Source organism: Ovis aries, chromosome 6 (genome assembly GCF_016772045.2).
Source record: "Ovis aries strain OAR_USU_Benz2616 breed Rambouillet chromosome 6, ARS-UI_Ramb_v3.0, whole genome shotgun sequence".
NCBI classification, from domain to species: Eukaryota; Metazoa; Chordata; class Mammalia; order Artiodactyla; family Bovidae; genus Ovis; species Ovis aries.
Window position 1 is genome coordinate 111465099 of NC_056059.1, and position 22888 is coordinate 111487986.

The 22888-nt window shown below is 41.0% G+C and overlaps 1 protein-coding gene across 6 annotated transcripts in view; it reads right to left on the minus strand.

Moving 5' to 3' along the window:
• FBXL5 (F-box and leucine rich repeat protein 5) overlaps nucleotides 1-22888 on the minus strand; it is a 54981-nt gene that overhangs the window by 26491 nt on the left and 5602 nt on the right. For 4 of the 6 annotated variants that reach the window (XM_027971209.2, XM_060417685.1, XM_027971208.2 and 1 more), the window contains exons 1-5: nucleotides 16932-17088; nucleotides 8450-8665; nucleotides 5815-5910; nucleotides 4296-4482; nucleotides 1038-1220 (exon numbers count right to left, since the gene is read on the minus strand). In XM_027971209.2, the coding sequence (XP_027827010.1) occupies nucleotides 1038-1220; nucleotides 4296-4482; nucleotides 5815-5910; nucleotides 8450-8665; nucleotides 16932-17015 (766 nt within the window). In that variant the 5' untranslated portion in view covers nucleotides 17016-17088. Of the gene's footprint in view, nucleotides 1-1037; nucleotides 1221-4295; nucleotides 4483-5814; nucleotides 5911-8449; nucleotides 8666-9562; nucleotides 9645-16931; nucleotides 17089-22888 lie in introns of those variants that run through there. The other 2 variants (XM_042251890.1, XM_042251891.1) reach the window with 2 other exon arrangements.

A 22888-nucleotide genomic window follows, 5' to 3' on the forward strand; every position in this document is an offset into this window, starting at 1 on the left:
GATATATCCGTACTTGCTTTGACTTTTCATTTAATATATTATCCTCAATAGGAAAAATTATTCCACATTAATAATTCTAATCATTTGGATTATATAAGTCTACCCGATACTCCAAACAGCTTAATGAAAAAACATTAAATACCCAGCAAAAGCCTATTTTAAAAGTGCTACATATTAATATAAAAAAATAAAACTTTTAAAATTAGGTTTATAGCTTATGTAAAATAATATATATTTCCACGTCAAAGTGACAAATTACAGAAAAATTTTTTTAAAAATCAATGTAAATTTGAGGTAAATACTCACCTAGAAAAATTGTTTTAATTCAGTGACAGAAGAATACATGCCATATTAGTTGCATTTATACCATGACTGCATCATATGCTCATGGAAACAAAATTTTCTTTTTTTACATATAAAACTAACTTAGCACAATGAAATTAAGTAATTCAAAATGGCTACGTTATAGAATGAGGCATTACTAATCACAAAAAAATATGCTATAGACAAAAACAGATTAAGTTATCTTGACCCACTATCAAAACGGAAACAATACTTCATTTTTAAATTTTATCAGATTAATTTATTCTGTATTTTTAAAATACTCATCTAATTATTTAAAGCTGCTCTGACAACCAATTAATTCTAACTTTCTGTTATGGAAAATTCCAAACGTAGTCTAAAGTAGGAATAAGTAGCATTAAACAAGCAGGACAACGAACACCTGCGTGCCTGTCACCTATCTTCAACAATTATCAACGTTTTGCCAATTATTTTTCATTCCATCTCCAATTATTTTTTCCTAATTATTTTAAAGGAAATTGCACACATCACACAATTCGCCCATGAATACTTAAGCATTGTTAGCTTTTACAAACTGTATATAAAGACCTATAATCTAACTATAAAACCTAGCTTTTAGTCAACCTTTCAGAGTTTCCCTCTCTAGCTTTGCTTATTAATGTCTATATGTGTTCACCTAAAAAAAAAAAAAAGGACAAATATTTTTAAAACAAATTAAGCATCTCTTTACCTACCTCTGGCCCAATGAACAGGGTAAAGATGCTTCCAGAGTGATCCAGTCTTCGCCAGCTGAGACCATTTAGTGCTCACTTGACTGCAGCGACATAATTCTTGAGGATTAAGATAACTGAAAATTGACACCATTACCTCAGGAGGAAGATGACTTATACCTGTGGATTGTTCTGACACCTCTGCTTCTGAAATAAAAAAGGAAAAGTTTAACATTAAAGGCTATAAGAGCAAACGCAGTAAGAAATTACAATCACATTTCTATAAGTAAAATCCAGTGCCTAAAGTCCACTCCTTCCTGCTTGCAAGATGTGAAAAGGAAATAACATGGATTAGAGGTAACATGGAGATGTTAAACTGTTAAGGATCTGCAGGGTTAAACTATCATGGCCCAAATCATACTGCATCAGTGTGAGCTACAGTAATGAACAGAGAACTGACTTCCTTTTACAAAGGCGTCACCAAAAAAAAAAAAAAAACAATGCCCACTTTATAGTATAAGAAGCATCATTTGAAAAAGGAATCCAACAGGTTATACAGCTTTAAGTCAGCAAGTATAGAGTCAGCCAGATTATGAGATCTCGGAGGCATTTATAATGACATACCAATCTCACCATGTTTTCCGTTCATGCTCAACAAGTATTTCCCTTGTGTTTGTTTCCTCTTAGATTTTCATGTTTAATGTAAGAGCTCGTGAAATCTGACCTCTTTAACCTTTCGGTGCCCTAATCTACTTATCCTATTTAAGAGCCAGTTGGATATGGAACAGACTGGCTCCAAATAGGAAAAAGAGTACGTCAAGGCTGTATATTGTCACCTTGCTTATTTAACTTATATGCAGAGTACATCATGAGAAACGCCGGGCTGGAAGAAGCACAAGCTGGAATCAAGACTGCCGGGAGAAATATCAATAACCTCAGATATGCAGATGACACCACCCTTATGGCAGAAAGTGAAGAGGAACTCAAAAGCCTCTTGATGAAAGTGAAAGAGGAGAGCAAAAAAGTTGGCTTAAAGCTCAACATACAGAACACTAAGATTATGGCATCTGGTCCCATCACTTCATGGGAAATGTATGGGGAAACAGTAGAAACAGTGTCAGACTTTATTTTGGGGGGCTCCAAAATCACTGCAGATAGTGACTGGGGCCGTGAAATTAAAAGACGCTTACTCCTTAGAAGGAAAGTTATGACCAACCTAGATAGCATATTCAAAAGCAGAGACATTCCTTTGCCAACAAAGGACTGTCTAGTCAAGGCTATGGTTTTTCCAGTGGTCATGTATGGATGTGAGAGTTGGACTGTGAAGAAAGCTGAGCGCCAAAGAATTGATGCTTTTGAACTGTGGTGTTGGAGAAGACTCTTGAGAGTCCCTTGGACTGCAAGGATCCAACCAGTCCATTCTAAAGGAGATCAGTCCTGGGTGTTCTTTGGAAGGAATGATGCTAAAGCTGAAACTCCAGTACTTTGGCTACCTCATGCGAAGAGTTGAGTCATTGGAAGAGTTGAGTCTGATGCTGGGAGGGATTGGGAGCAGGAGGAGAAGGGGACAACAGAGGATAAGGTGGCTGGATGGCATCACTGACTGGACGTGAATCTGAGTGAACTCCGGGAGTTGGTGATGGACAGGGAGGCCTGGCGTGCTGCAATTCATGGGGTTGCAAAGTCAGACACGACTGAGCGACTGAACTGAACTGAACTGAGACAATATAATGTAAATATTTCTAATGCTGGTATACATTTACCAAGGATCTTCTGTCAGCAACTATTACAGGAAACAGTCACTGGATATCCAATCACCTATAATGTATTATTTCAGTAGCAAAATTCCAAAGGAAAACTGAAAATGAGATATACAATAAAGAATGTAAAATAAAAAAGTTTCATCATTAAAGTAGTGAGGAGAATTTGAATATGTTATATATTTGTCTTTCACAAAGCAACTTAAATAAAGAAATGCTATCATAAAATTACTTTAACCTAATCCTTTTCAAATGGCAAATATTTTAAACACAACACAGCTATAATTTACTTTGAAGGAATGGGAAAATTCAATGTAACAAGTGTGGTGTTTTTAAATCCTATGTTATAATTACAACTAAACCAGACACAACAGGTCTTGGGTTGGTGTGTAAGGCAGAAGCTGTACTTCAGAGTGAAGCACATAAGCTTTATGGGTTTAATTACAGCCTAACCTATAAAAACAATTTTGTTTCAACACGTTCAACATGCATCTCACCTACTTTGTTAAACAAAAATAAGAGAAAAGACCAATTTCAAAGACTCTGAAACAATTTAAGGAATGTCACTGCTATGCTCATCTAGCAAAAGCAAAGGAATCTTTACTAGCCTAAGGATACCAATAATTTTATTTAATGATGTTTTAAAATGCAAAGTTATTGAAGAAAAGAATAAAAATGAAGAAATAGTCTGTTAAGAAAAAAAGCAGGCATATTTTATTTCCATTTGTGATTTTCTCAAAGTGACTATACACAGGAAAACCATGCCTCTCTTACTCACTCCCCTGTGTATTTCTGCATATAAGCTATGAGAAAGGGTAAAGATCAAACTATAAGCATTAAATGATTTTGAAAACTGATTAAAAAAAAAAAACAGGGACAGATACGAACAGCCACTGTGGTCAGTGGAGCTCAGAAAATTGGATGACACTGCAAAAGTGCTCTACATATGGTAGTTTCCAGTAATTCTGACTGAAAATAATAATAATACCTAGTATTATTGAAATATTATTAAAATATTACTATATAAGTAGTATCGACAGTTATTATTGCTAATCAATATTATTATTATATATAAACTACTTTAGGAAACACTGTATTGCGTGTGGCCCGAATAAATGAGCTGTATGAATTATCACCGCTGTTTAGTTGCTAGGTCTAGTCTGACTCTTCTGCAACTCCATGGACTGCAGCTCACCAGGCTCCTCTGCCCATGGGATTTCCGAAGCAAGAATACAGGAATGGGTTGCCGTTTCCTTCTCCAAGGGATCTTCCCCAGCCAGTGATAAAACTCATGTCTCCTGTATGGGCAGGCGGATTCTTTACCACTGAGCCACCAAGGAAGCCCATAAATTATCAGAGACAACAATAAATTCTAAGAAACTATTGTCCTCAATTAAATTTACTATACTTGAAAACAGATGGCTTCAATTATTTTTCAAACAAAATATTAAGTTCATAACAACAAGAAGTAAACGGCCTTGGGATGAATAAATGACTAGCTATCTAAACATATGACTCTCACCTTTATCTGACTTTTCATCCACAGAATATTTAAAAAACTTCTGCCGCTCCTCAGCTTGATTCCAGAGGCTAAGACCTCTAAGGAGTTCTGCAGTATCCTTCTGAGAGCAGTGCTGTGCAATCACTTTCTTTTTAATATCCTTAAGCTCTTCATAGGTAAAATATTCCATTAACATGGGTTGAAAAACCTAAAAGAAACACAATACTCATAAGGAAACATGCTTAATTAGTTTTGTTTTATTCTACATCTTTTGAAGTATTAATAGCTCAAGTGTAGTATTATGACCACATATTTGGAAGGTATAAAAGCTGCTGTTAACACTAAGCTAATTTACCCAAAACTTGCAAAGAATACCACCATCAGGATCCTTCTTTCTACGGCATTCTCAGTCGATTTGAAAGTATTCGACCCAAAAGGTCTTCCTGCACACACTGCATCATACGCTCTTAATCATCCTCTTCTGGTGAGACATTTAAGTCAGTTAACTGTCTTCTGCCACTACAGCAACTGACCTCTACCCAAGCAGGGCCTCTGAATCCTATGAGAATGGTACCCAATGGGCTGGAACCAGAAAAATCAGAGCTCGATGACACCTTCAACTATTCAATATCATCTAGGAGATTTTGTCTACAAAACAGACGCTTGGTCCCAACCTCCAACTGATAGAATCAGAATCTTCAGAGGTGGAGTCAAGGGCACTTTTCTTCCTTTGTTCCACAGATAATGTCCGTGGTGCGTCACATGTTAAGAAACACTGCTTTAGTAACTCAGTGGTTTTAGAACTGGTTGCATATTTGTGTTTTACAGTGATTTGGGGAGCCTTTAAAATATACCCATGTTAATATCTACTTTTCATATGATTTAACTGATCTAGAAAGGGCTTAAAAGTAGATTTTTTTTTTTTAAATAGCCATCTGATTATAAAGTGAAGCCTTATTACAGTGAGAACCACTATAATATCTGATTTACAGCTGAACAAAAATCCAGTACCTCACAAAATATTCCCTCTATTCCTTTCCTGATACTCACCCTACTTTAGAGAAAACAGAGAATGAGGAAGTGTTTTGCTCATCCATTCAGTGACATCCTAACAGGCATGCACTAGGCATAAGGCTGCTAAGTTCAACACCACCATTTAATTACTAAAATCCACTACTAAAAAAAAGAACATTAAAAATGTTTAAACTTAGGATGAACACAGAAAACATTAAAAATATATATATATTAAAAAAATATTCTAATGGTTCAGAAAAGACATTAGAGGCATAAAAAGTTAACATTCAACACAGTACATCCACACAGTAAAATAAATGTGTTTTGAGTACATGAATTCATCCTTCATTCAATGGAAAGCAATAAGCTCTCTAAGGAGACAAAATTAATGCTTTTTCCCCTTGGGTTTTTCTTTGTTTTCTAAAATGTTCTAGAGGTTCATCTTCCTATGTATTATTCTGAAGAATCAAAATAACACTTTTTAATTTTATAGATCAAAATCACAAGGAGGAAAAATTGTACTTACCTCCTCTTCCTCTTTCATGTGAGGAAGAAAGTCTCTTGTAAAAGCCTCCAGTCTCTCTTTCAGTTGTTTTGCATAATTTAACTGCTCATACTCATTCTAGAAATAAAAAATTGTATTCTATAAAAATTTTGCCTCTTAATTTATATCATATCTGATCCTATAAAGTCCGTTTGAAATGTTACTTGAAACTTCAGAAAGAAAATTAGACTAACAAATACCAAAGTGGGCTCTGTACTTTTCTAAGTACAAAAGATGGCCTCAAAATACCTCTTTAAAGAATCCTGACATCCTTTACTAATGTGATCTACTTCTTTTTAAAAAGTCTAGAATAGCAAGCACTTGCTCAAAACTTCTACTGATTTCTAATGCATGTACTTGTACCATTTTAATATGTTCATTTTCCTAATATACCTCTGAGCAATCCACAAGAGTCTACTAGACTCTATTCACTACAAAATCCCTTTAAGGTCGCTTAGTGTATCCTCCACTCAACAATTCAGAATAGCTGTTACATGACCCTGCACAACACCATATACACTTCTAAAGGCAAGGCTCTCACTACAGCTTGAAGTAAAGCACTGTAATCCTGGACAACAGCCTAACTGTTTCTCCCCATTCGAACTAAGATCATATCTCCCTGTAACTTATCCATCACTACATGTGGAGAATTTACAAAACAGTGAAACTGATAGAATTCAGGAACATTTTATTCCCTGCTGAGTCCTCTCTAGTCTCCTCCTTTACTAATTTATAGTCAACTGCTTCCTAACAGTCTATCCAACGTCCTATTCTCTCAGGATTTTACACATTTTCCCTAAGCATACTCAAATTTGCTTTTCCAAACCAAATTACTCTTCCAAGCTTGAAGCCCAACTAATGCTTCCTCCTGCTAATCAACGTCCACCTGGACTGCACAAACAGGCCACACTCAACTTGTCCATAATGGATCCCTTCATTCCCCACGTGTCATCTATATTCCCTAGAAAGTCAAGCTCGAGTCTCAGTTTCATTTTGTTCCTCTTTCTCCTTTCCCCCCTTTACATGCAAGCACTGGTGGTGTTTAGTCGCTATGTCATGAACGTCTCTTGGGACCCCATGGACGTCGTCCGCCAGGCTCCTCTGTCTACGGGATTTCCCAGGCAAGAATACTGGAGTGGGCCACCATTTCCTCCTCCAGGCGATCTTCCCAACCCAGGGATCGAACCTGCTTCTCCTGTATAGGCAGGCAGATTTCTTACCACTGAGCCACTAGGGAAGCTGTTCGCAAGCACTACCTTTATCAATCTCATGTCCTACGTTGTTCTGAAGCCTGTTCCCTCCCCTCTATCTTTGCTAGTCACTGCTTTAGTTCTGATCTTAATCATTTCACTGCATAGGTAATACATGAACAAAATATGAAAGAGCATAATGAAGCATTTCATAAATACCACCTTCCTTCCCAGTACCTCTCCCAGGGCAGTCTCCCACCTCCCTACAAGTGCCTACCATGTACTCCTGACCATGACAATCATCTTTTTATAAAAACCATCCTGCTTGAGCCTTTTCTTTCCCTTCAATCCATCCTCTTCCCTGCTGCACAACACTCTTTCTAGAATATAAACTTATCAATGAAAGGTCCATGGTGGTCTGACAGAGCTGCAACTGAAGTCCATGATTCACCAAGCCAAAAGGGGGACAGAGGAAGATCAAATTTCAAATACCCTATAATAAATAAATATAATTAATAGAGAAATTTCTCTACACAATTATCCTAAATGATACCCAACAATATCTTTAATCTTATGTTACACAATTAAAAGTTATTCTTTGTAATCAGCCCTACGGCCCTGTTCACTCTAAGTAACAATCTTACCTTTGGTGGTGGTTTAGTCACTAAGTCGTGTCCGACTCTTGCGACCCCATGGACTGTAGCCTGTCAGATTCCTCTGTCCATGGGATTTCCCAGGCAAGAATACTGGAGTGGGTTGCCGTTTCCTTCTCCAGGGGATCTTTGGGACCCAGGAATCAAACCCAGGTCTCCTGCATTGCAGGTGAATTCTTTACCAACTGAGCTACGCGAGAAGCCCATCTTACCTTTAGTCACCAATGACTGCATCTCCTGGGCTTCCCTAGTGGCTCAGTGATAAAGAATCTGCCTGTAAAGCAGGAGACCCAGGTTTGATCTCTAGGTCAGAAAGAGCCCCTGGAGGAGGGTATGGCAACCCACTCCAGTACTCTTGCCCGGAGAATTCCATGGACTGAGGAGCCTGGCGGGCTACCGGCTATAGGGTAGCAAAACAGCAACTAACCAACCACAAAGAGGTATGACAAAGATGCTCACAAACCTGAGTCTTCTCAGGCTTCACTGAGTCTTCTCAATTAGGCTCTGACCCTGAGGTCGGTCCTTGGCCCAGTTATTCCAGTTTCAGCAAAAATCATCCAGAATCAGTTTATCTACCCTACCCCCATCACCCTCAGCATTTGATAACCCTCAATTGTCTATGCATCCTCAATCTCTTGCCACCTTGGTCTGTCTTCAGCAAAAGGCAACAAGGGTCAGTCTAGCTATCATCTGCTATGAAACACTAACAAGTTTTGCCAATGACATATCAGAAGATGGCACAAGCTGTAATAAATATCCATTTGTACAACTCACCTTAACATTCTTCAGACCCTTTTCAAAGAGGCTAAGCATCTCAGAGAGTTTATTGTCAGAATGAACATTATAAATGGTCTGGCTGCGTTGCTGAAGCAAACCAATGATGTATTCATTTTCAATCTGCTCATGCATTTTGAACTCCTTAAAAGTAGCATACAGAGACTGCAGAAGAGCACGGAAATCATTGTTGTTGGAAAAGTTGGTTTTAGAAAGCTGGAAAAAATTTAAAGAGAAGTCATAATAAGTACATGCAAATATGCATCAAAAGGAAATATTCAAATGCATTCCTATTTAGTTTTGTATGGAGCAAAATACCTCCCTTACACTCGTTAAAGCAGAAAAGGAAAGTTCTAAATTATAAGTTTTAATGGTATAATAAAAAGTGCCCCAGGTCAGGAAGATGTTGATTTCTGAAGGAAAGGATGTATACACCAACAAATCACACAGTTTCTTTAAGTATGAGATTAAACCAGACTCCCTCAAAACCTAAAATTCCATTACTCTATATTCCATATACTAAATTCCATATACTTAACGCAGATACTTCATAGAGTTATATGTAAACATTAAAGGAGCTGTGTTAGGATAAAGTGACACATTTTTTTCTTTGTTCAAATGCCCTGTATGCTATTATACTACTTTTTTAATATAAAAAACTCAGAAACTTTCTATTATAAATTGTTTGAATTTTAATATCAAAATGAGTCTGATCTGTTCAGAAAATAAAGTACTAAGCTATTAGAACATTATTAGATAATTTTAGGAGAACTCTTTTTTTTTTTTTAAAGAAAACCACAGTAAACACTTAGCATTTTATATAAGGAACCATGTACTTTTCTAGAGTGGAGGCCCTTCAGCAGTACAATGTGATAATCTTGTACATCCGGGCATAAGAAAGTACAAGCTCTTGAAGGAAAAGGCTAACAATCAATGAAAATATAAATAAATATATACACAGTCACTTTCTCTAATTCTGTTCAACAAGAGAAAATGACAATCCTGATATAATTTTATTTTTCTGCATTTAATGTCAAGTTAAATTCTCATGTTGAAAGCATACATATTATCAAGAAACTTGATTCAAGCTCAAGTTCAAAGTAATATTCAAACCTTCTGTTATCTCCACTGTCATATTCAATCCATCTTCTATGATGTCAATTCCAGTTTCAAAACCCATTTTAAATGTGAAAATCTAATTAGGTTAAAAAAAAAACACAGAGTAAATGAAGAAGAAGCTACAAACACCATACTTCCTAGACTTGTTCTGCCAAGTCTAATCTAGTATCCCGAAAACAGAGAAGAATCTATGGTGTCTTAATTGCCTGTTGTGGGCAAGAAGACCAGGCTCATGGTGCAGCATCAGAAAGATGACAGACTCCTAAAGTAAGACTATTCCACTATATAATTTAACCAAGGATCTTCTGTGAAAGGCAGAGGAATGAGGCATAAGGGTCATTTACAAAAAAACAGACGTTAGAGTCAGATTCTCTAGGGGTGGGTCCCTCCTGCTTGTCTACTAGGCTCAGTAACTCTGGGCAAGCTATTTTTCGCCAGTGTCTTAGTTTCTTCTCCATATTAAATGGGAATGATAAAACTACCTGTACTTCACATCGCTGCTGTGAGATTAAATTGGTGCTTAGCAAATATTAGCTATCATTACTTTGAAATTTAATCATTCATTTTTATAAAAACTCATGTGGGTTTTTTAACCTTATTCAAATATTTAATGAGCAGCTATTATAAGCCAGTCACTGTTTCTGGTAGTTGGGATAGCTCAGTGAACAAAACAGACGTCTCTGCCTTTATGAAGTTTACATTCTAGTGATGGGAAATAAAATAACAAACTAACCACAATAAATAAATTACTTATAACAGGTGCTGGCAACTTTTTCTGTAAAGGGCCAGGTATTTTAAGTTTTGTGGGGCATACCGTCTGTAGCAACTATTTAATTAGTTGTTGTAGCACGTAAGTAGTCACATGAATCCATGGTAATATTCCAATAAAACTTTATTGATATTTGTGGGCACTAAAATTTTAATTTCATATAATTTTTGCATGTCATAAAATATTATTCTTATTTTTCTCAAAGACTTAAAAATGTAAAAATCATTCTTAGCTCCTTAGCCACACAAAAATAACTGACTGGATAGAGTTGGTTAACCCAAGGTTGTAAATTTTATCCTAAGAAATGTCACACAAAATTACAACAAAATTCACTAGTGGCTAATCTCAGCAAATACTATCATGTGTCATCATATTAAAAATGAGTCAGTAGAGATGTTGATGAGAGGTATAACAAATGAAAGCATTAATGATAACTGTAAAATTTTTTAAAAAACAAACAGGATAGCAGAAAACTAAATAATGTCCTCATGCAAGTTATGGAAAATAACATCTGAAAAGACACACAGGAAGCTTGGCATATGTTCTCGTGGACTACTAGAAAATCTTTCACATTTAGTAACAAGCTCAGGTAAAGACCAGGTCATGCTACAGACTTAGGACCCGAATCAGAGGAAAGGACTCCGCAGTACAGGGTCAGCTCCGCAGATTGGTTACAGATGCTGACTGCAGCCAGCCTGCTTCAGTGTGAACCCATCTCTGCCGGCTTGGTCCCTTCACTCGGCTTCTTCCCCAGTAAAACAGGTCTAATGACATTAACTACCTAATAAGGCTCTTGTGGCAATAAGTTAATATATTTAAAGAACAAGGAATATAACATACATAATCCTACTTAGGTTTTTCTCTTATCCCTATGAAAAAGTGAAAGTGTTAGTCACTCAGTTGTGTCCAACTCTTGTGACTCCACGGACTGTAGCCCGCCAGGATCCTCTGCCCATGAGTTCTCCAGGCAAAGAATACTGTAGTGGGTTGTCATTTCTTTCTCCAGGGGATTTCCCAACCCAGGAACTGAACCCAGATCTCCTGCATTGCAGAGAGATTCTTTACCAACTGAGCTATTTAGCCCAAATAAAGTTATCATTAGAAGTCCTTATTCTACCCAACAGATTTTCTCCACTTGAAAAGAGCAACTGTCTTTAACCAGGTATCTAAATCAGTGCAGTGAAAAGAATAACCTGAGCATATACAAATTACCTTTTTAAAAAATTATGTAGATGAATCATTGCTTAAAATTGCTTGCCTCTGCAAAGTTATTCAATCATAGAGACTTGATTGAAAAAAATAAATAAATAAACCTAGACACTAATAACATCGAGGACATACTGAGGCCTACATGTGGTAGGTACTATACTAAATAATTTCATGCATTACTTAATTTTTAACAACAATCCTAGCAAATTGATGTTACATTTACATTTCATAGGTGAAAACCTGAAGCTCAGAGAAAATAACTTATCCCAAACCATACAACTCGCAGACACAAAACAGAGATCAAGTGTCTGGGCCTGTGAAACCTACTTACTTCCCACAAGATACCATGTTAGTCTCTATCATGAAGCTATCTTTTCAAATCCAACAGAGTAAACTGTCAGTGCTTGCTCTAAAGGAGTCGTTCTCACTAAGAGGTTGGTTTTGCCCCCCAAGGAACGCACGGACAAGGTCTAGAGAATGTTTAGTTGTCTCTACTCCATCTTAGTGGGTATGGCAGGAAAGGACTAAACATCTATAATGCACAGGACAGCCTCCACAACAAAGCATCATCTGGCCCACAATGTGAACAGTGCTGCAGCTGAGAAGCACGGCTCCAAAGAAGTGTTTTTTCAACCATGCTTAACCACGACCTTTAGTATGGAATACAGTCCAGTCCAGACACATACACATCACAGACACTTCAACCAAATTTCAGGAAACAATACTTCCCTCCCTAACCTGTGAGGTACTCTTTATCATTTACTTTTCTATTTCACGTTTTTAATGCTATTTCTGATCCACAAAACTGATTCCATGACCCACTAATGGGTCACAGAACTCACTCTGAAAAACACTGTAGGATTATAAAAGTTCCAAAGTGACCTACAAGCTTATAGCCTCTGATGTATGGCAAACTTAACACAGGACCAGGATACATACAATCAACAAATAACAACATTCAGTACATTGGATCTCCTATATTTTCAAAGAATTTATAACTGACTTTCTGTCTCAGACACTCTACAATGTAAAAATCATACTTACAGCCTGGCTTTAAACTGATGTGAAGTTTAAAGACTTAAAAAAGACTATGTATTAAGTGCAAAAACAGATATGAAAAACAGCCTAACAAAAACTCAAATAATATTACCCCAAGTAGTTTTTACTTTTTCGTTCCTCAGCCAGATAATCCTTTCATTTAATCAAGACAGATTTACACTAAATGAAGAAACCTTAGTAATTATCTGCTCAAACTGACAGAAAACCTATGACCCACCAATGAAATGTTCGCATAAAATCATGTAATTAGTAATAAGGAGCAGAACCAGTACGGTAACACAAAAACATGGGCTTCAGGAAGGAAAAAAAGAGTCCTAAAGACGAAAATTCAGCCTCTCCTAATTACTAGTTGGGCTTCCCTGGTGGCTCAGACAGTAAAGCGTCTGCCTGCAATGCGGGAGACCCGGGTTCGGTAAAGCGTCTGCCTGCAATGCGGGAGACCCGGGTTCGAAGTTGAGTGAGGTAGTTTGTTAAGTTATTAATACTTAACCACTAAGTCTGTTTCCTCATCTTTAAATAAGGACAATACTTGTCTCACAGGGCTCTTGTAAGGATTAAAAATAAGGAAGCACGTAATAAGAATGCGTTGAATTCCCTTTTCTTTCCCCTCCTTAGCTCTCAATTCAATATTCTCTCCAATAAATCAATCTTCCCAATGTCAGTCAATAACAGTCTTAACAGGTATGCAGAGAAATAGAATAACAAGGAAAACAATATATTCTTCATAAAGATATACTCATTCAATTTTTTTAAAAAAATCTGTTCAAAGTATTCTGAGCTTGTTTTCTCCACAAGGTTTTGGTCATAAAATGTCCTATCTTTATAAAATGATAAAATAGATGGCATAAGATTCTTATCTGAAAAACTTAGGCACTCCATAAAGCCTCCACCAAGTTAACTTTTTATAGCTGGTCAACGTGTAAGTCTAGAAATCTCTGTATCATGCACGTCCTTACAACCATCACATACTTTGCTCTCAGAAATCAACTCAAAGAGACTGTAAGCCCACTTCTAGCCCTTTAATGTAAAGCTGACCAAATATCACCCCCTTTGCTTCCACCATAGGTCATCTGGATTTCCACACAGCACAAACCTTAAGACAATCATCTGAAGAACAGAAACGGTCTCAAACGGCCAATACAAGCTATTACAGGGCCGACTGACAGTAAAAACTCCACGCTCACTGGCAGAATTAATGCTGTTAAGTTTTGAGGATTAGGGAAAAATTGAGGCATTAGAATAAACTGGAAAAAGGATGTGATCCAATATAAATATTGCCTAAAATCATCCCAATTTGGAAGGTGAGTGAATTAGCAAGATTTCATAATAGATTGTTACCAAAAATTTTTTCAGAAAACTATTCTGGCTTCATACAAATAAAATTAAACTAGGGATCAGGATCCTGACTTGGCTTCCATTTGGATCCATCATTGACTACTTATGCAAACTTGGTCTAACTAATCTAAGCCTACATATCGCCAGCTACAGAACAGAAATATCTCTGCTTTTACCTAACTAAAAAGACTGCTATCTGGATAACAAGAGTAAAAAACTTTTCCATAAAACCTTCTATAAATGTTAAAAGAAAACCCATGAGCAAAGTATTAAATTAGGTATTATACAGCAATATTTAATACAGCTCACAACTTCAGAATAAATTATTCTAAATAAACTAGCCTAAGCACATAAATAATGGTTGTTACTAATAAACAAACGAATGCTTCTAAAATATACCATACTTGAAAAGTCAATATTCAAAATAAAACTGACTTCTTTATAATTACTGAGCATTCAGAGACAACATAAAGAATACCATGAATTAACATATCTTGTATCCTTTTAAGTACAAAAACTAGTTCTCATTTTCTGAGGTTTTACTATATGCTGTTTGGGTTGGATACCCCTTGTCTATCCAAACAAAACATGATAAAGGCAAAAGTTGAGGTGAAAAATGAATAAAAACATATAGTCCTTTGAGCCAATTCAGCCATCATAAAATACTTTTTTCTCTTCTAGCCCCCAAGGACATACTAGGGGAAATTTCAATTAACTATTAGCATCAAAAAGAAATCCAGATGTAGAATTCCTATGCATTTTTCCCCCTAAATCACCTTGGTCTCTGATCCACAGTTCATAAAAATTGGAATTAATCTTCCTGATGAATATATACAACAATCTAATTAATTCAAAATTAATGATAATTTTAATTTCTGATATATCAAATTGAAAATGCCTTCAAGAAGGTACACTGAACTACCAAAAATCTTATTTGACTAAAATATTGCTTTTAAAAAGGGCACTGTATTTGCAAAATTTGTTCTAACCTTCTCAATCACCAGGTAATGACACACAACATTAGTGACTGACTGCTTCAAATTTTTTAAATAGGGCTGATTAGTCTAGCATGTTGGAGAAGGCAATGGCACCCCACTCCAGTGTTCTTGCCTGGAGAATCCCAGGGACAGGGGAGCCTGGTGGGCTGCAGTCTATGGGACTGCAGAGTCGGACACGACTGAAGTGATTTAGCAGCAGCAGCAGTCTAGCATGTAACTAAAGTTGTGATCCTTAACTATTTGGGGAGGGTCACTATCATTTGGAATTGTGATGAAAGCCATTAAGCCCTTAGAAAAATGCACCAAAATGTTCAAAACGATTCCAGGTGGCCTTGGACTGCCTCTCCCCAACCTATAATAGAAGACTTCACATTCTATTACTTCCTCATTAACTTTACCTTTTCAATTCTGAGAAAGTTAAAAAAAACCTCCCCATTTTTTTTCTTTCCTGCAATTGAAAGATACTGTCAGAATAACTAAGTTCAAAGGTCAGAGCAGGTAAAAACACTACAGTAGGCTAACTCAAAAATCCAAAAGTTATAGACTTAACTGACCACTTACCCACTTATTATGTTTCTCCTGGATAAGTGGCTCTTACCCTTGGCTGCAGGCTGGACTCACGGAGAACTTTAAATACCTGATGCCAGGTCCCACCCTCGGAGATGCTGATTGTGGTGGTTAGGGCATAGGGACTTTTAACAGCTTTCGGGGTGATTCTAATGAGCAAAGAAGGTTGAGAACCACTATCCTAGACTACTCTGGTATTTAAACCGATATCTGAATCGTGTGTTTTTAATTTTCAAAATGGAGGGAGGAAAAAGATGGTTGTGGATGCTTTTCTAAGTGTGGCCTGGCACTGAACACTGAGGGCATCCTGCAACCAACTCACTGGGCGGTAAGAACACCTCTTTTCTCTCAACAGTGCTGTCATTTCTGAAAGTTCATCAAAGTTGACTTCTACGCTGAACCATTAGAGGTCTTTAAGTGCTTTTTTGTTTGATTCACTGCTACACAAAGCAGGATTGCCAGAAGGTCTCAGAATACCCGTAGGTGGCCTCTCCCCAACACAAACGTTTGACAAAAATGCGGACTCCTAACACTTTTAAAATCATAGGCAAAAAGCCCTGGGATAGCTCCACAAATGTGCTTTTTCAGCTTTAGGCTGCACCTATTCAGAGTACAAAACGGCTCTCGCAGTTCCACCAACTTGTTCCCAGGCCCTTTTATTCGAGCCCACGTAAAGAATTCCAGCAGAGAATAGCTGTCTCATAACAAAACCGACCTCCAGTAAACGCTCCGGACAATCTAAGTTGCAAGGGGGAAAAGAAAAAAAAAAGACCGCAAATAAAAGAGTGAATGTTCTCTGCTTCGTAAGCCACGAAACCTTTCTCCCACATCAAGCCCCTGCAAAGCTGAGGGCGCTTAAAAAATAATAATAACGGGCAGACGGAGTTGGGAAGAAGATGCAGGTCAGGGGTTCAGAAAAAGGATGGATGAGTGATAGTTAAGGAGGCACGGGGAGGCTCCCCAAAAGCCGGCCGGGGCAGGGCGGAGGGGACAAGGCTGAAAGGGGAGGGGGTGCAGCTGCGAGGACGCCCTGCGCCGCGCGGAGGAGGCCCGCAGGTGGCCGGCCCGGGTCCCCAGGGGTCCGCAGGGGGCAAGGGGGCGAAGGTGCCCCGCTCCCCCAGGGCACCCGGCGGGAGGCCCGGCGCGGCCGCGGGCAGCGCGCCCCCGAGGGCGGCGGGTGGCCAGGCCCTCGGCTTGGAGGGGGCCGCGCCGCGAGCTCCCGGGGGCACGTCCGAGGCGGCCGGCCCGGCGGGGCGCGGGCTGCCGGGGAAAGCGCCGCGCTGACAGCTGCGCAGGCGGCGGTTCGCGCGGCGCGCGGCCCCTGGACGCTGAGGGCGCCGCGCAGGCCCGGCCCGCCCGGAGACCCGGCCCGCGCCTCTCCTCCGCCCGCGCGCCGCCCGGAGTGCGAGGCCCCGCACAACGGTACCTTGTCGCAGTAGAGCCCCACCAGCTGCTTCATCCGCCAGTGCGGCGCGGTGAAGACGTCCACTTCTTCGGGGAAGGGCGCCATCGCCACCGCCTCAGCCGCTGCCGCCTCAGCAGCCGCGGCCGCCGCCTCTCCATAGACACCCTCGCCGCGGGGCAGAGGCGGCGCGCCCCCCTGCGCATGCGCCCGCCCCGTCGGCGCGCGCGCCCGGGCTGCGCGGCCGGCGGAGGCGCGGGGGCGCGCGCGGGCCGCCGCCGCCATGCGGTCCCCGCCGCCCCACGTGACCCTGCGGGCTGTGGAGGCTCGCGCTTCCACCTCCCAGCCCCACTCTCGTTCGTCGTCTGCCCGAGAAAGAAACCGAGTCTTTTCCCCTGTTTGTTTCTCTGTTAACGTTTCGCGACAGAAAAGACACGATCTGAGGGGAGAGGGTGTCGTCTCAGAGGCGTTGTCGGCGCTTCTCTTGGCCGCTACGCCCACCAGGCCTTGAGGCCGAGGCGCCGAGTACAAAGGGCCGCGGTCGGTCGGCCCGGCAGCCCAGTTCGCCTGAGCGCCTGCGCTGGGCGCGCCCCGGCCCCCACGAGCCGCCCTTCGCCTCCCTGCCTTTCCCGGTGCCTGCGGGCCGGAGCGCTGACCTCCCTGCCCGCCGGTCAGGGGTCCTCAGCGATGAGGGGAACCGGGTCTGGGGAGCTCCAGAACTCAGGGAACACAGAGCAGGCCGAGGCCGGACAATGGCGGCCCCTGGGCTTGAGGGCGGGCGCGGAACCCCGGGGCTGGGGGCTGGGCGGGAAGGCCGAGTGGAATCGTGAAGGAAGACTCCTGGGAGGGAAAATGTCTCCTGGGAATCAAAGGCGGGAAGACGCTTGAAGCTCCGAAATACCCGGTCAGGGTTGTCAGTAAGGACCCTGGGTGCTGGGGAGTCTCGAGGGTAAATAATCCCAGAAAGTCGGTTGCGGGGAAAGAAATTTAGGACTCATCCCTCCATTTTGAGCTGAGATTCAGAGAGAAAGAATACTTCAGCCAGGTCCCTGGCAAGAAAAAGGTCAGTCTCTTCCCGACAGGTCGACTCATCCTGGCCTCGGTCCTCCAGGAGACCGAGGAAGACCCTGTTACGGGCTTTGCTTGTCCAGATCAGACCTGGACTGTGTGAAATGAAAATATTGCCTGCCATGTCAATAAATAAATGTTTTACGGCCATCAGCGATTTCTGGCATCCCAATGTAAATGAGGGTGCCCGAAAGGGAACACAGTGTCTGTGATCCAACAGATGCTGCCACCCACTCCCTGGGGGGTCGGGGGGTTGCTCCTGGGGCGGAGGGTGGCGGAGGCAAGAAGCAGCTATCTGCCACTCCTTAAGGTGATCGAGGAAACAGGATTGGCCCCAGATAGCTGAGAGATGAATTCAGTGAGCCCAGAGGCTGGCATCTTCCCATACATAGCACGCTATGTGTTTGATTTTTCTTACATGACAATCTTTGATGTTCAGGCTGCCTGGCTCCCTTTGTTGCAAATCTGTATATAGCCTGACTCCCCCCTCCTGCCTCCTTGGAGCTGTTTTCTCTGAGCTACTGAGATGCTATCTCCCCAGCTTGGGTCCTAACTGGTCCCATCAAATAAAATTAACTCTCTACTTTCAGGTTTGTAAGGACTGTATTTTTTAGTCTACAGCTGGTTGGTTGGAGGCTTCATGAACACACAGATAAATGGGAAGGAAAACAGGAAAGGTTGAAAACCTGGGTTATGGGGTGTGTGTGTTTGTGTGGGTGTGGGTGTGTGTGTTTGTTCAGTTACCTCCAACTCTTTGTGACCCCCATGGTCTGTAGCCCATCACACTTCTTTGTCCATGGGATTTCCAAGGTGAGATTATTTGAGTGGGTTGGCATTTCCTCCAAGGGATCTTTCTGACCCAGGGATTGAACCCATGTCTCCTGCATCTCCTGAACTGGCAGGTGGATTCTTTACCATTGAGCCGTCTGGGAAGCCCTGTTATGTAATTTGCTTAATGACTATAAACTCCAGGAGAGCAAGAAGCAGGTGTATTCTGTTCAACCCTTGCATCCTTACTATGAGAGTTCCAAGGCAACATAGGGGTTTGATGAATATTCAGTAAATGATGGAGTAGAAGAGTATAAGAACTTTGAATAAGAATGCTTTCGTTTATTTCTAATCTTACTATGTGCCACTTATTGACAGGCACTGTGAGCAGTTTTTAAGAGCACAGTTTAGCGCTGAAGTTGGATTCCTGGTTTGAGGGATACTACATGTGTGACCTTGAGCAAGCTTCCCTAACTCCTCTGTGCCTCAGGTTCCTCATATATGTAATGGGGTTAGTACAGCCATGAACTCAATGCTTGTGCCCCCCTCAAATTCAAATGTTGAAACCCTACTCCTCATGGGATGTAATGAGGTGGGCAATTGGGAGGTAACAGGATTAGATGAAGTCATGAAAGTAAAACCCTAATAATGAGTCCCTAAGGAGCTCACTACCCTTCTCTGCTTATTTGCATGTGAAGACGTGAAATCCACAGTCAGGCCCTCGCGGTGCTGACTCCTGATCTTGGACTTCCAACCTCCAGAACTAGGAAAAATAAATTTCAACCGCTTGTAAGCCACGCTGGCTATGCATAGGCTTCCCTAGTAGCTCGACTGGTAAAAGAATCTGCCTGCAGTGCAGGAGACCGGGGTTCAATTCCTGGGTTGGGAAGATCCCTTGGAGAAGGGGTAGGCTACCCACTGCAGTATTCTTGCCTGGAGAATTCCATGAACAGAGGAGTCAGGCAGGCTACAGTCTGCGGAGTCTCAAAAAGTCAGACATGACTGAGCAACTTTCACTGTCTGTGGTATTTTAACAGTCTGAGCAACTGAGACAAATAGCTACCTCATAGGATTGTTATGAGAATTAAGAGAGTTCATATAGTTGAATTGCTTATAATAGTACCTAGCGCATAGTAGAGTTTCCCCAGTGGCTCAGTGGGAAAGAATCCACCTGCAATGCGAAAGCCACAGGAGACATGCATTTCATCCTTGAATCAGGAAGATCCCCTGGAGGAGGGCATGGCAACCCACTCCAGTATTCCCGCTGGGAAAATGCCATGGACAGAGGAGCCTAGGAGGCTACAATCCATAGGGTCACAAAGAGTCAGACACAACTAAAGTGACTGAACTGTGTGAGGTGTACTGCAGAAAACCAAGTCTCAGTGATGATTGCCTAGCATCCCACAAATTAGTAAGTGAGGAATCTGGCCATATGATCTAGGCCCAATAATACGGTGCCAGGCATTCTGTTAGTTGTGTGGGATACAGAGATGATGACTTGTACATAGTCTGTCTTAGAAATGGGAACAATTCTTGTATAATAGAATATAGAGAAGATCCTTGATAGCTATTTCATTTTCTCTCATCCTCTGCCCCTGTCTTCATTCTTTTTAAACTCTACTATTTCACTACGGCTTTGTGTCTATATTTTCTGATATCCCTCAGAAGACATTTTCTTATTTTCCTTCTGTTTCTTTACCCTATTCTGATCTGTCACTCAAGTTGTCTCGAAATGTGGACCCAGACCTCAGGTCAACCAGTTACACAGAGTAATGAGCTCCATGAGGCTAGACACATGGTTTTGTTAGGCAGGTAGAACAGGGAAGAGGAATCCAAAATGGCGGTGGCTACAGACAAGGAAGGGAAAAGCCCGCGAAAATGAAACAAAAGACGGTCCGAGGACCGGAGTGAGGACCTCAGGTAAAACAAACAACACTCCTGGCTGGCCCAATTTACATAGGACAGGCCCAGGGAGAGATACACATATAAATAGAGGAGCCAGAGCCAGCTCTCTCTCCTGCGCGCCGGGGTGCTCTTCTCCTCGTGTCTTTAGATCGACGTACCCTCACACCTCGAAGATAGATTTTCCTGCTGTCTTCTAAATAAAATAGAGCTGTAACACTGATTTGTCTAATAACTATAGCATGGTCCATTCGAGACCTGAGAGCTATAACACGGTCTATCCAAGACCTGAGAGCTGTGACTCACCGAGGGGGCTTTAAAGTCCGTCACTCCAAATCTTTGTTGTGACGAGACAAAGAATCAAGGAACATACACTCGCGTGACAGTTTTATCCTCAGCACTTAGGACAATGCCTTTCATACGTACACTGAGTACTCAATCTTTGCTGAATAAAGAAAGAAGGAAAGAGAGAAGTTCATAGCATTCTGTAATTTCCCCATTTCTTGTGTTAGTCGCTCAGCTGTGTCCAACTCTACAACCCCACGGACTGTAGCCGGCCAGGCTCCTCTGCCCAGAGGATGCTCCAGGAAAGAATACCAGAGTGGGTTGCCATTTGCTTCTCCAGGGGCTCTTCCCAACCCAGGAATCAAACCCTGGTTGCCTGCATTGCTGGCAAATTCTCACCATATTTTGTTTCACAATATCAGTTTGTGTCTGTCGTTCACCAGTATACCCCTAGAACCAGGCACATGGAATAGGTGTGTAACAAATAAATAAAAAAAGGCATTCTACACAGTTTCACTGTAACCTAGACCTTGAAGCAGTGTAGTTAGCTGAACAGTAGTAACAGCCATGTTGGACTGGTCATTTCAGGGAATTTAAGATAATAAAATGAAAGAAAGTAATAATAAAAAAAAAGTAATAAGTCCCGTGGGTCATTCTTCCCTTCAGAAAAAGCTATTAACTTTTGCACCATGTGCTGAGTAAGGTAATAATTAATCACCAGATATATCCAGAATACATGATTGATTTATATTAAACTTTAGCCCTAAAAAGAAGACATTGATCAGCCTAGTATCATTTTTATGGGTTCCTGCAACTACAGCAGATCTGGAGCTGCTATTAAGGTCAAGGTTATTGGCTTAATCATGCCTTTATGATTTCTTCTGACATATGAAAGTGAAGGAATTCCAACAACCATCTCCTCATAATATCATATGAGGAGTAGGGTTTCAACATCTGAACTTGATGAGGGCACAAGCACTGGATTCATGGCTGTATGAGCTCCATTTACGTATAAGGACAGAGGCACAGAGAAGTCACAGTGACAAGGGACTAGATAAGGCGTGAAAACAGAGTGGCAGAAACGCACAACGCGTAGCGCCTTTCCTTCTCTCATTCTTTCTGAAAACTGCATGCTGCAGGGAAAAAATGCCAAATCATTCCCTGGTGACCTAAATGTCTGATGACATGAGGCCTCTTTACTGGTATTGTTGCAGTGAAAAGGCAAAAAGAGGAATGAGTTGGTTTCTTTTTTTTCTTTCCTAAGAGCAAAGATAGTGAGCAGGCCTGATCACTCCTAGTTTTTATTTTGTCACTTTGACCATCTGATTTGAAGAGCCAACTCACTGGAAAAGACCCTGATGCTAGGAAAAGATTGAAGGCCAAAGGAGAAGAGGGCAGTAGATGATGAGTTGGTTAGATGGCAGTTGGTGATGGACAGGGAAGCCTGGCGTGCTGTAAAGAATCGGACATGACTTAGTGTCTGAACAACAATCTCTAATCTGTAACTAAATTTGCTTTTTGGCCCCCTAAATCTGCAGGAGCTACATTTCACACCTGTTACCATTAGATTCTATGCTAATTACATCCTGTTTCTGGGGTTCACTTTACAAACCACCTCTCTTAGTTTTTCTCTTTTTGCATTAGAGAAAGAAGGCCACAGTGCTCCCAGACTGCCAGACTCAACTACTGGGTTACCTGACACCAGCTTGTGACTGTTATTGAAACAAGAGGAAGACGAATACAAGATCCTGACCCCTTTGTTCCTCCCCCCTCATCTTATATAAGCCTCTAGACTCCTTGTGGAAGGGCCAGGGGCACAGTTCTTCAGGCAGAAGCCAACATCTCCCCCCGCACCCCGCCCTCATCACTCCACCAGCTGAAGATTAGAAATAGAAAGCCACTTTTCTATTTCCTCCAAACTCTGTCTCCATTTTTTTTTTAAATTCATATTTGGTGGG